General features: G+C 50.7%; 4 protein-coding genes across 4 annotated transcripts; 2 read left to right on the top strand and 2 right to left on the bottom strand.

The window, feature by feature from the left end:
• Window positions 1–267: 267 nt before the first annotated feature.
• On the bottom strand, window positions 268–2491 carry N7498_001759 (vWA domain-containing protein; the record flags this gene model as incomplete). The annotated part of the gene is made up of 2 exons (XM_058448821.1): window positions 268–872; window positions 928–2491. 2 exons carry the CDS (start codon window positions 2489–2491, stop codon window positions 268–270), a joined length of 2169 nt encoding a protein of 722 aa, XP_058311165.1.
• A 731-nt stretch (window positions 2492–3222) lies between these two features.
• On the top strand, window positions 3223–4056 carry N7498_001758 (MgtC/SapB family protein; the record flags this gene model as incomplete). The annotated part of the gene is made up of 1 exon (XM_058448820.1): window positions 3223–4056. The coding sequence occupies one exon, from the start codon at window positions 3223–3225 to the stop codon at window positions 4054–4056; it is 834 nt and encodes a 277-aa protein (XP_058311164.1).
• Window positions 4057–7864: 3808 nt separating this feature from the next.
• Window positions 7865–8932, bottom strand: N7498_001757 (exonuclease/endonuclease/phosphatase family protein; the record flags this gene model as incomplete). The annotated part of the gene is made up of 2 exons (XM_058448819.1): window positions 7865–8265; window positions 8524–8932. The coding sequence occupies 2 exons, from the start codon at window positions 8930–8932 to the stop codon at window positions 7865–7867; spliced, it is 810 nt and encodes a 269-aa protein (XP_058311163.1).
• A 162-nt stretch (window positions 8933–9094) lies between these two features.
• Window positions 9095–11477, top strand: N7498_001756 (protein kinase family protein; the record flags this gene model as incomplete). Its single annotated transcript, XM_058448818.1, has 2 exons — window positions 9095–9239; window positions 9292–11477. The coding sequence occupies 2 exons, from the start codon at window positions 9095–9097 to the stop codon at window positions 11475–11477; spliced, it is 2331 nt and encodes a 776-aa protein (XP_058311162.1).
• Between the last annotated feature and the right edge of the window lie 1166 nt (window positions 11478–12643).

Genomic DNA, 12643 nt, shown 5'->3' with positions numbered 1-12643 from the left:
GTGTCGTCGTGTTTTCAGATATACCCAAGCAAGCACTAGAGCTGCCCCATAACCAGCTCTTTAAAGCGACTTTCCAAAGATTGATTGATCATAGATCTCACATGTTTATTCAACAAGAAAACGGACAGGGAATCGGCTCCTCTCTAATTTGAAGCCTATACAGGCAGCTCACCGATGCTACTGATACGTACTAGGTCAGTGGAAAGAGGAAGAGAATAAAAAGCACAAAAGGTTTTTGACTCGTCTCGCAAGGCACTGCCAAACATACTATGTCGATACCGAATATGAAGGTGGTTGCTCCAGCTCTTCGAACTCAGACATGGAAAGCTCATAGCCGAGATGGCGCTTAAGCAGTTCATGGGTGATGAATCGTTCAGGTGTGTTGCCTTGAGCATCAACAAAAGCCACATGGGGATTAACATCACTGATTCGTTGCAACTCGTTAGCATGGCGATGGTGATGTGGGCATCCATCGACACCGATCAAGAAAATGGTAACGTGGGCCCAAGCGAGGCTGAGAATATCGAGCTCAAACTCATCCATGTCGGTCGCTTCACCATCAAGTAAAAGAAGTAACCTCAGAATAGGGGTTTGTGGACCAGATTGCCACCCATAAACAGGGTGGTAAGTTGCGGACTCGGAATGCTTCTGGAAATGTAGCTCCTTGACCTTTTGCCAGCCTGTCATTACCCTTGTGCCTCCTCCAAAATTAATGTCCCTCCATATTTGATCGATGTTCCAGTGGTTGATAACACCGACATAATTGGCATGAGTCGAGAAAGTTGTGAACTTAAAGCCTTGCCAGTTATGGTCATGATTGTCATGATTGGCCATTGCATCGGCGAATCGACGGATGATGGCCTTTGCTACGTCTGTAACATAAAGTCAATAATTTACATAAATCAATCATTAATCGTGCTAAAACACCTTTGTTCTTTGGCTGGGTAGACCTGGAAAATTCGGTGATGAGATACTGGTTATAGTTTGGTCGAATGGGATCAAATTCCATTGAGCCAGAAACATCTAATAGGATCATAGTGTCATCAGTAGGAACTTCGGGCGCATCGCATGACCTGAAAGGAGCAGGCATGACCTGCCTCGAGTACCCCTTCGAGGTATGTTGAACATAGCAGGTATCATCGGGAGAGTAATATGCAGGAGGTGGTTCAACCGCAGAGGCCATTCTGGCACGAGCCATGCTCAGCGCGGAAATCATATCTGGTTTCAATCTTACCTTACCAACCCCTTCTCTGTGATTTAAAACCCAGTAGAGACGTTCCTCAGCGGTGTCTTCATATCCTCTCCACGCAGGGGTGATCCCTCTCCATCCCGCAGTCACATCGATAGTGAACTTTAACGGATTAGAAGCTAGATTGGCCCAATTGACTGGAATAGGCTCGAAATAACCAGCTCGAAGGAGGTGGAGATACTGTATAGGCTGGCGGGCTCGAAGTTCAGCTGTTCTTGAAACCATGCCGATATTTTCCTGGTATGCGACCACAATCCGTCGCTCATTTTGGCCTGGCCATCTGTAGTTCTCTTCCTCAAGTATCGCATTTTGCAACTCTACTGCATATGCAAGTCGTTTCCTCAACTTGGAAACGGCCCTTTCTTCGGACGATTTGATAGAAAGAGTATTCTTCAATCTTGAGATCTTGGATGTTCTAGCACTTTTATTGTCGCCATAGGTGGATGGACCAGCGACAGCCATGTTCGACATCGAAGTCTCCAGCTGGTCGATTTCCCAGATACTGAAGTTTGGTTCCTTGGAGTTGATAGAAGCTTGTGCTTTCACGTTGAGAGCCGCATTCAATTTTATGGTCTGATACACTGACTTCGCGTGATAGTGTGGGTCAGGTATTTGAATTCCAATGAATGATGAGCCGAAGCCATAGGGTGAAATGACACTGTAGGAATAGGGGTTGTTGGTAAATACTGGCATTTGGTAGCAGCCATGGTAGGCCTTTTCGCCTGGGTACATCACGGCTTTGGACCACATATGCTGGACGCCGAGGCGATTCATTTGTCTTCTCTTGTACTGATGTATGGCACAGCCACAATAGTAATCCGCGTCATGGTCTGGCTCAATTTCTGGGTTGTAAATGCGGTAAGCCAGCTGGACGCTCTGCAGCATGTTCTGCATCTCTTGCTCGTCTCGAGCGCGAACGCTCCCGGCTTCAATGACTGCATTCGTGTGAGGTCGTCGCAAGGCCGCACCCATGATCACCGCAGGGGAAGGGGCGCCGGGTCGAATCTTAGCCTTTTCAGGGGTTTTGACTAAATTGTGGGAAAATTTGGCTGGATTCTCGTAATACTGGTCGACGGCCTCACTGAGGGTGTTCGCGCTCTTCAGGGTACAGTCAGTTACATAAGATACTCTGGCGATCAAAGGCATGGCAATAGATACTTCGAGGTACATGAAGGCAGCTCCCTCGTCAGATCCGGGAGCAAAGGCGACAAACGCAGCTAATTTCTCTTTCGAAGGCTGCATAATGGACACTGCCAATTTTTAACAAGGGCTCCGCGACGTAAGGGATATCGGATATCAGTCCGATCAGGAAACCATGAAATCTTCTAAGTAAGGTTAGGCTTTATTTGTGAGGCGAGGCCGCGAAGCCAAAAAGATGCGTCTGCATGAGCGAGCCTGTAAAGAGAAGGATGCGAAAGGCAAGCGAATGCGAAATTCCGCAGCCGTGAAGCGCACGTGATCAGTAATATGGTCCAAGCTTGATTGCATCATATATATGACGTAAGGTAATGTAATTCCCAAGCGAGTGACGCACCCCAAACACCATAGTAAATGCGATATTTCAATCCCTTATATCTCAGCAACGAAAGATTATCATAAAGTCATCTTATATTTCTATGTTCTTCATAGTATGTCTCACGTATTTTTAGGACCTTGATATGTTTAGCGACATAATGGTCTAGATATATATATTCATGTCCTGAACCTCAAAAATACGTTGTATTTTATAGTAACGCACGTCACTCTCTTGGGTTCGTCACGCGCTTGGGAATTACGTAACTTAACCTAGTTACAAATTTAGTCTGGGTGACCGGAAACGGGTCCGTTCGAAATATTTTTCGACCTCTTTGATATTATTATAGTATAAGATTTTTACCCTTTTCTACGAGCCTTACAAAGCCAAGAACCGAACCATCGGTAGCCGACCAAATTCGGGAGTCATTACAAACCTTCGTGGAAAGACGCAACCAACTATGGCTTTGTTCAGTGAACCCGATGGCCAAGATTGGCCTCAGATCTGCCAACTGCTTCTCGCAGTCGGCCTCTCCGCTCTCATAGGGATTGAGCGCCAGTTACGACAAAAAGCCGCGGGACTGCGCACCAATACTTTGGTCGGAATGGGGTCAGCCTTGTTTATGCTGGTATCCAAGTATGGCTTCATGGACGTCCTGTCCCGATATCGCGTCGTCGTGGATCCATCGCGAATCGCAGCCCAGGTTGTTTCGGGGATCGGCTTTATCGGAGGCGGTATTATTTTCAAGCAGCAAAGCGATGTTCGAGGCTTGACGACTGCTGCAGCTGTCTGGCTGACTGCCGCCGTAGGGTCCGCCTGTGGAGCTGGCTTGCCGATTCTAGCTTGCATTGCGACAGGATTATATTTTGTCACCGTTCTCGTTCTTCCTGTCGCCTGGACCTATGCTAGAAGATTGCGGACCACAGACAATGCCGTGGAAGCGTTGATTACGATCCGATACCGCAGTACCGACACTGGACTGGAACCAATCCTCGAAGGAGTCTTGAAAGCCGAAGCTGAGACGGTGAATGTCAGGCGAATAGAGGAAATCGTACTTTCCACGCTTCAGAGCCCGGCTATTGCTGCCAACATGGACCGTCAATCGACGCGACAATCTGCACCCACAGAGTCCCCACTTCCACCGCCCATGGCAGCCTATGGACATGGTCGGATTTTTGATGTGCAGCTTCTTGTAACAGGGCACAAGTCTCCAAATGAGGTGGCCTGCTTCCTGTCTCAGTTATCCACTGTTATTGGTGTAGTAATCCACGATGAACCAACGGATGAGGTTTAAGGATGTGTGACAACGAACGGCGGGTAAATTTCCTCAGGGGTTTAATTATTCTGTCTTGGTTGAGCAAGCCCGTTAACGCAGGACGTTTTCCGCGCTCTCTGGGAACGTCGCTCTGGCGTCGGAGAGTTAACCTGTGTGAAGGATTTAGTGTCATCGGCTGTGTCTGGGCATATTATTTGCGTGTCTTCATCGTCGTCATCTGGAGCAGTGGACTCAGTGTGGTTGTATGAATGCTGGATGGTAGGAGTGGAGTCATTTTGCGATGCTTTGATTGGATTGGAGGCCGGGCGGGGGAGCCCTCTGTGACCAGCGGTCATGGCGCTTTCGTTTGCCAGTTGTTGAGGGAGAGCTGGAGGCCAAAGGTTGTGTTAATCTTGGAAGAAAAAAAAAGTCATCTGTGATCACAGCTAATTGGCGATTCTCTTTCCTAACGCCGAAGATGCCTCCAGTCAAGAATACATGGGTGTCAACACTAAGCGATGGGAAGCTGGCCCAACGTTGGCCGTCCTTGAAGTATGCGGTGATGGGGAATATGTAATGGGTTCGAGTCGAGCTATTGTAAACTGTGGATTGGAGACGGTACAGTATGTATGTATGTATGTATGACTTCATTTACCCTGACCCCTCGCAAAATTGAAAGCGATATGCAGGCTACCACAACTATATAACCATGTATGTACAGGTAGAATGTACCACTTCTTAGACGAACTTAGAGCCTCGCCGAGGCCTGTCGTGGCCTAGATGCCGTTTGTGTGTGCTGCCCTTATGGTGCGCGACTTTGAAACCGTTGGGATGCCTCTGCGAAATCCAAGACGGCGTCCACCGTCTTGACACGCGAGGCATGATTAGGCTTACCTCTTCTTCCTTCCTCCGAACCCCCTAACAACGTCGACGCACTACTGAAAGCGTCGCCCACTTTCGCCCGTAGCTCCCGTCGCAGACCTCTCAGATCTGGAAAATCCAATAGAACGTGAGTGACGCTCTCTCGTCCGCCGCAGACGCACAGGTCGTCGTCACGAAAGCGGAACGCTTTTGCGTACGTGGCTAACCAACAGTGTCCTGTCCGTAGTTGTGTCAGCAGATAGGCTCGATTTCTTGGTAGCGGTCTATAAAGTCGCCTCGTGTACTTGGCCGGCAGTGAGTGATCTACCCTCCGGAGGTGGCTACCTGTTCTGCATTCCTTCTATTCCTTCTCCCATTGAGCGTAGATCCCTCTCCGAATGAAGGCCTTCTCGCGAGATAGTAATGGGGCGAAGGGATGGGTTTTCCCCGGTACGGCTGCTTCTCTGGCCAATTGGTCTACGGTGTCGTGACCAGGTTCCTCGCAGTGTCCGGGCATCTATTATAGGCGAATTGCGATGCCGTGCGTCTTGGTGTTCTTAGCCGATTGCAGGATGGCGTAGATAATCTGTTGTGCTGTCTCGGTTTTCGGGTTCTAGATAGCTTGCAAAGCCGACATACTGTCGCTAAGGATGGTCGCAGTTCTAGTGTGCAAGCCGGCTAACCTCTATCGCTGGAGGGCAGCCTTGTTGATGATATTGATGGCATACAGGATCCCCACTAGCTCGGCGGCGTGTACTGACCACTGGTCCATTGGCCCCACCTAGATCTGTAGAAATTCCGCCGTCCCCGTGCTGTCATTGAGTGTCGTCGCTGCTGCGCCTAGGTGGCCTTGGCGTCCCGAGGCGTCTAAATAGACGACAATGTCCGAGGTGGATCGTGCCGACTTTGCTCGTTCTATGGCGATCTCCTTCTCTGGCACAATTTCGATTTTTGAAAATGCCTCGGATCTCCAAGGTGGCAGCGGGGTGGGGTCGATCATCTCGATTTCGCGTAGCTTCTCCAGGTCCATTGTTTTCAAAGCTTCCGCGAGTGGGAACCGGGCGTATGATCCAATATTGTTCCTTCGCCGGTGTGCGCGTAACAGGGCGTCCCAGATAGGATGCTTTCGCGGCAGGGTGTGCAGTCTGGTGATGGTACTTTGTGCACGGTGTCGGAGGCGAAGATGGGTAGGCAGAACATGCGTCTCGACGTCGAGGGTGGATGTGGCCACTGTCCGGAAAGCAGAAAGCACTCGGATAAGTGCTGTTCGCTGGACAGTACGCAGGTGCCGAAGATGCGTCTTGTCGCGAAGCGGGTCATGCCAGACCGTCGACGCGTAGTCGAGGACTGGCATCACACACGCCTCGTAGAGTTGTCGTATCTGTTCTGGGCGTAGCTGTCGTAGGCCCCCCAGGGCGATGTTGGCTTAGGTAGGTCGTTTAACCGCCTATTGTACGTGGTCTTTCCACCGTAATTCATGGTCAAAGATCACGCCCAGAAGCTTCGCAGTCGTAGACAGCTCGATGACTTTGCCATTCATGACAATCTGGCCCTATCCTTGCTCTTTCCTTCTCCTGGTGATGTGGATCAATTCGGTCTTTTCTGCTGCGAAGCAGGATCCCGTCCTCCGGGCCTATACTTCGATCCGTGGTATGTCCTCGGATTGGATCTTGGCCAGGTTCCCTTCAGCGGTCTAACCGACCCGCCAGCGGAAGTAATCGTCGATGAAGGCCGATGCTCCACCGTCGAAATCGACCGGTTGATCAACTAGGTCGCTATTGAAGAAGGCGAAGAGGATAGGCGAGAGAGGAGATCCCTACGCGAGCCCTACGTTTTCTAGCGGTGCCACCGCGCTCTGGTAGTCGTCGAAACCAATATTAGCCTGGCGTCCGCTCATGAAGCTAGAGATCCATCTCCTAGCCACTATGGGAATGCCTTTCGCTCGGAGACGAAAGTCAAGATTGATTTTGTTCACTCCGTTGAAGGCTCCCTTCAGGTCGAAGGCCACGAGAGTGACAATCTTCTGTCGATACCATACTCGGTCGATTGCATTGGCCAGCACCAGGAGAGCTTGTTCAGTCGTGCGTCCTAGACGTCCCCCAAACTAAGTGTCTGGCAATAACCCATACCTCTCTGCAAGAAAGGACAGCCTTCGGGCCATCACAGCCTCCAATAGCTTGCTAAGCGTGTTAAGCAGGGAAATTGGGCGGTACGCACCGGGGAGCGAGTAATCCGGTTTTCCAGGCTTCCGAAGCACCACGATCCAGGCGCTCCTCCATCTTTAGGAATAGTAGCCTAGGTCAATGGACGCTGTGAATATCCGTGTGATGATGTTCCCAATGTAGGCCCAAAGTCGCTTCCAGACCAGCGTTGGGAGACCATCTTCGCTAGGCGCCGTCGAGCTCTTCGCGGCCTTCAGGGATCGGTAGACTTCAACTTCCGAGATTGGTTCCCACGACAGTTCGTATAGGGCATTCGTGAGGGTTTCATCCTCCGCAGGCGCTATCGGTGGGAAGAACGAGTCCATAAACGCTTGAGCTTTTTCCTTATTATCGGCTAGTTCCTTGTCCCCTACCTTGAGAGAAGGAGTGTAGCCCCACGATTCCCGTGGCTTCATGTAAGTAGCTACTTTCTATAGATTTCCTTCGCCTGCTTCATTCAGGAATGTTTTCCAGTGTGAGGTCTTGGCTTTTTCGATCGTTCGCGTCCATTCTCGTCGCTTCTAGCGTATGTCCTCAAAGAAGGACATACTACGAGGGTCGTCTCGACCAAGCTCTGCATAGTTCTCCTGCCATTTGCGTCGTGCTTGATTCACTGCCATCTGTTGCGATTTGAGGTCGGCGGAGAACCACCGTTTCAAGTATAGGGAAGGTCGCAGGTTAGGGGTGTGACGACCAACGGTCGTCGCGGTGCCCCGAGTGAGCTTTTCTACCATAGCGCCCAGTGCCTATGTTATGTTAGGTTCCTTCCAGGGCCCCATAATGCTCTATACGTCGTTCCCGATTTTGTCCCAATCGGCTCGGTCGTACGCTTTGCGTGCCTTGGCGGCAGAGTTACGCCGTGTTCGGAGACTCCATGCCGAGTATATTGCTCGGTGATCCGAGCTATAGTTGTCATGGTAGAGATGGCATTTGACGAGGAGATCGGGTCTGTTCGTCACGGTCTGGTCAATAGTCGAGTTTCTCCCTGGGTGGCTTAGCGACCAAAACGTCGGTATACCGCGAGGAAGACACCCTCGTAGGGCGTATGTATAGAAGAAGTCGATCAACTCGCTGGCGTCTTCATTAAATCGAGGTTGAATGTGGTTTCCTCCCCATGCCAGATAGTGGCGGTTGAAGTCCCTAGACAGTATAAGACCCGTGGCTTTAGAGCTATTTCGGAGGGTATCTTGCATAGTATCTTAGATGGCTACCAGTATGGTTGTCGCCGATGCCTCGTCGGGCGTGTGCATCGGCAGCGGTGGGATATAGACGGAGAAAATTAGAACCTGGGTGTCGGCGGACCAGATCTTGACCGCCGTCAGATCGGGGTGGTTGCATGGCACTTGTCGATGCGAGGACGTGGACAGTCTCCGGTTGACATAAATCAGGCTTCGAATGCGCACCTCGGTGTCTGCCACTGTCGGTCGGTATAGTCGCTACGCACTGTGATTGACATGGGTTCGGTACGCAGTGATGGATGGCTCTTGGATGAGCAACACGTCTAAGTCCTGGCTCTGGTGGTCGTTAATGAGGGCTTCCATTCCTGCCCTCGATTTCATGGTGTTCAGCTGTAAAAGATAAAGGTTTTTCTCTAACATCGCAGGGATGGTGCGTTCGTCGGGGTCGGACACAATCGATCTCCCGTCGGATGTTGACCACTGCATTCCAGGCAGCGTGCTCTGACGCCTGGTGGGCATCTTGCTCGTAAATGCGTGCCGGCGCAGTGGCCGCACTGGGGCGTCTCCTGGCACGACCACGCCAGATGCCCGAACCGTTGGCAGCGGAAACACCGCTTCTTCTTGATCTCGCACTTTTCCACTCGTCCAGTGTTCTTCCTGAGTTTGGATTCTCATCTAAGTCTACATAGGGTCGAATGAATTTACTTGGGTTGGCGCCGCAACTTGGCGGATAAAAGGTCACGTGATGTCGCGTTTCAACCATCGCGTCCCCCCTTCTCTCGCTTTATTGACCCATACTCTCCAAAGTCAACATGGTGGCAAAAAGAGGACTGCGCTATGTCAGATCAAACAAGATTGAGATTTATCATCGAAAACCCTATCGGCAATGGCCTGAACGGCTTTCGCACCACGTTCACCTCGATCTGTGAAGGCGCGGACTTGCGCTCAGCAGAGGACGCCGTCGATCAGCTCAAGCGGGAGGGTTAGACACAGGAGCCCATCATAACCCTTTCTTTTCGCTGACTTGAGTATAGATGTGCAAGACCTGGCTTTCAGCCTCCTGACAGCCCTTCAGGTCCTTCCCGCCGCTCGTCTTCTGCCGTCCAATTCAGGAGGAGTCGTCCGAAGTGACCTGCTTCGACTCATATCCGCCGTCGCATCAAATGATTTCGATCTCGAACGAATCAAACCGCTGCTCAAGATATCTCTTCTAGATGCAGCAACAGATGAGCAGATATGGAATCTTGTGGACGTTGCCGCAGAGGAAACCACGCCGCCCCCTCGACCGATTGCTTCCTCCCTCCAACAAACTCCATGGTTTCACAAGACGAGTAGCTTCGCGAACTCCTCAGAATACCGCCAAGATGTCGACAGGGTCCTCAAGTCTGAGCTTGGGCAACTGTACGTTGGGCTCCTGCATTTTCGATCAACATTTTTCGGCGCTATCAGTGGTCTTCAAACAGGATCCGAAGCTGTATTTCAAAGATGCAAAGAGGGCAGCGATCCGCTTTTTGTTGATGGGTGGAAAGGATGGCCAAACGACGCAAACCAGGAAAAGGTTTTGAGTTGGTTTGCAGATCTGAGCGAGAAACTGGCAACAATCTCGGCAGACTACAACCATATGACAGCACACCTGCGGAGACCGCTAGCACAGCCCAACAAGCCCATTCAAGGCTCCACGGCAGAGCGCAAGCTAGACGTTGGCTTCGTGAGTGACGTCGACGCGAAGAAGGACACCCATTGTCATTGGTCGCAGATTCTAGTGCCGGGGGAGCTGAAAAGCAATCCGGCAGCCGACAGCGCTTCCAAAGCGTGGCTTGACTTAGGTAGATATGCCAGGGAAGTCCTTGCGGCTCAGGATACGCGTCGCTTTGTTCTAGGCTTTACCCTATGCGGGTCCTTTATGAGGATATGGGCATTTGACCGTCTTGGAGGAGTTGCATCCGAACGGTTTGATATAAATGAGGACGGACTTCAGTTTGTGTTCACTATTCTTGGATTTCTGTGGATGAGCGAAGAGCAATGTGGATTTGATCCCACCATCATAACGCGAGATGGCGAGCGATTCATTGAGATCGAGCGGAACGGCCAGACGGAGCGGCTCGTCCTCGAAAGTCTCATGAGTCGGGCACCCTGCATTGCAGGTCGAGCAACCACATGCTGGAAAGCGCACCGTGAGGCGGAACCTGGGGTTCCACTCGTTGTCAAAGACTCCTGGCAATATGCAGAGCGCGACGAAGAAGGGGAACTTCTTCAAGAAGCCACCGAGCGCGGGGTGGTCAACGTCGCACGGCATTTTCATCATGTAACTATCCGTATCCGTGATCAGGATGACGATGTTCAAGGCAACGTTCGAGCGGGTTTGGACATCAGGACCGCAAGCAACTATCGGCCAGAACGATCGGCGCCTTCGACTGGCACAGGCACAACCGATGGTCCACGAAAGAGCCGGGGCAGCGGCCGATCTAGCTTGAAGCGCTCTTCCAGTCAAACTGGTGCTTTTTTGCCACCTAATAAGCGACCTTGTTCAGCATCTCCTACCAAGGCATCCATCAATCCACTGCCAAATCGAGTTCATTGGCGTATCATCCTGCGCGATTATGGCAAACCTATTTATAAGGCAAGCACTCGTACGGCTCTACTTGCGGCGCTAGAGGGTTGCATTACAGGACATCATTCTTTGCAAAGGGCAGGGATTCTTCACCGAGATATCTCAGTCAATAATCTCATGATCAACGAGGACGAAGACAACCCTTCGTGGCCATCATTCTTGATTGATCTTGATTTGGCCATCAAAGAGCAGCGAGTCGGTGTCTCGGGAGCGAATGGAAAGACCGGCACGAGGGCCTTCATGGCGATTGGGTCCCTTCTGGGCGAGAAGCATTCTTTTATGCATGACCTTGAGTCATTCTTCTGGGTGATATTTTGGATATGCATCCATTACGAGGAGCCGGGCAAGGGAAAAGTTGTGCCAAAATTTGACGATTGGAATTTTCGGGATACAGAGGCGCTAGCTGATTTGAAGAAAGGGACAATATCCGACGAAGCAGATTTCCTGAGGTCCGCGAATGTGCACTTCACAAGGCACTACCACCCACTGATACAATGTGTCAATGCACTTCGGAGAGCAGTGTTTCCTAATGGAAGGAGGTGGACTAAGGAGGATGCAGGATTGTATGATCGGATGAAAGAGATTCTGCGGGGTGCTCGAGAGGACTGAGAGAACTCAGGGTCTTATTGGATAAACTTGCACACGGAGCCCTAATGCCACTGTCAAGTAATCTTAGGATAATAAAGAACAAGATTAATTAGAGCAAAGCTACCTTTGCCCCAGAAATAAGATAAATAAGAGTCGAGTACAGAGTAGAGTTGATTTACAAGTCTGGCAGATATAGGAAAACTTATCGGCCAGTACGCCAAGAATATGCCAACGCGTAACAATTCAAGTCGTAGCCCCATGGTGTCCCGCTGATGATGATCGAACTGACTAAACTCAGGGGTAATTCCGCCTGAGACATCAACTGCATGAAACTGACCGCAATGGCCAATAAAAGCTGGCTATGGTCTATCCACATTCCTAACAAATCGTCCTCAGCCAGGGCCCTGCTTGGAATCACGTCCCTTCCCCCCCTTCCCCCCCGGGGCCTCGGCGGATGGTGGTGGCCACTACCCCATTGCTAAACTTAAAGTAGAAACCACAGTTCACCCATGTTTCGAATTGCGAATACATAAGAAGCCAGAACGGCACACAAGGCCTTTCAAGGAATGGCTTCAATTCGTGCGACCCCTGGGCCATGCAGCGTATTACTTCGCGCTAGCAGGGCAGAGAATTGGCGCGGTGGAAATCACTTACGGCGTATCCCTGGTATGTTTCGCAAACAGAGAATTGACATTTCATTCTCTATTTTAAGGCCTTCTATAGTTTCTTGGGAAACGGGGGATAGATGGGTCCAATGCCTCGTTTACCGTGTGATTGAAATCTCTGTCACGCTAGTAATAGCGCGATTATAAAGCAGCGTCGTTAGCCTGGCGCTCTCCATCCTCAAAAACTTTTCTAATTTGGACTCGGGTGGTAAAATTGGAGGCCTTATTCGCGACTGGATCTTCATAGATCACTCTCTATACCCGGGATGTTTCCTTTTCCGGGACCGATTCCTAAGGGGGGAATCCGCTTCACCCGCCGCGGATGGCTCAATTCTCCGGAGCGCCTCCGGCCCCAGTTGATTGCTGGATTTGCCGTCAACCTATCAAACCCTCTTCTGGCATCGATAATAGTTGGAAAAGCTCCTACCAGCCTTTGGAATTGAACAGAACTACTGGTGATATAAAACCTGCTCAGAAATACTATCCTGGACACCAGCCATCTATGCATGCTTGCTGCTGGGA

The sequence above is a fragment of the Penicillium cinerascens genome (genome assembly GCF_028974065.1).
Source record: "Penicillium cinerascens strain IBT 15544 chromosome Unknown contig_1_segment0_segment0, whole genome shotgun sequence".
NCBI lineage: Eukaryota > Fungi > Ascomycota > Eurotiomycetes > Eurotiales > Aspergillaceae > Penicillium > Penicillium cinerascens.
Note: the sequence above shows the minus strand (reverse complement) of the source record. Positions and strands in the feature narration are given on the sequence as shown.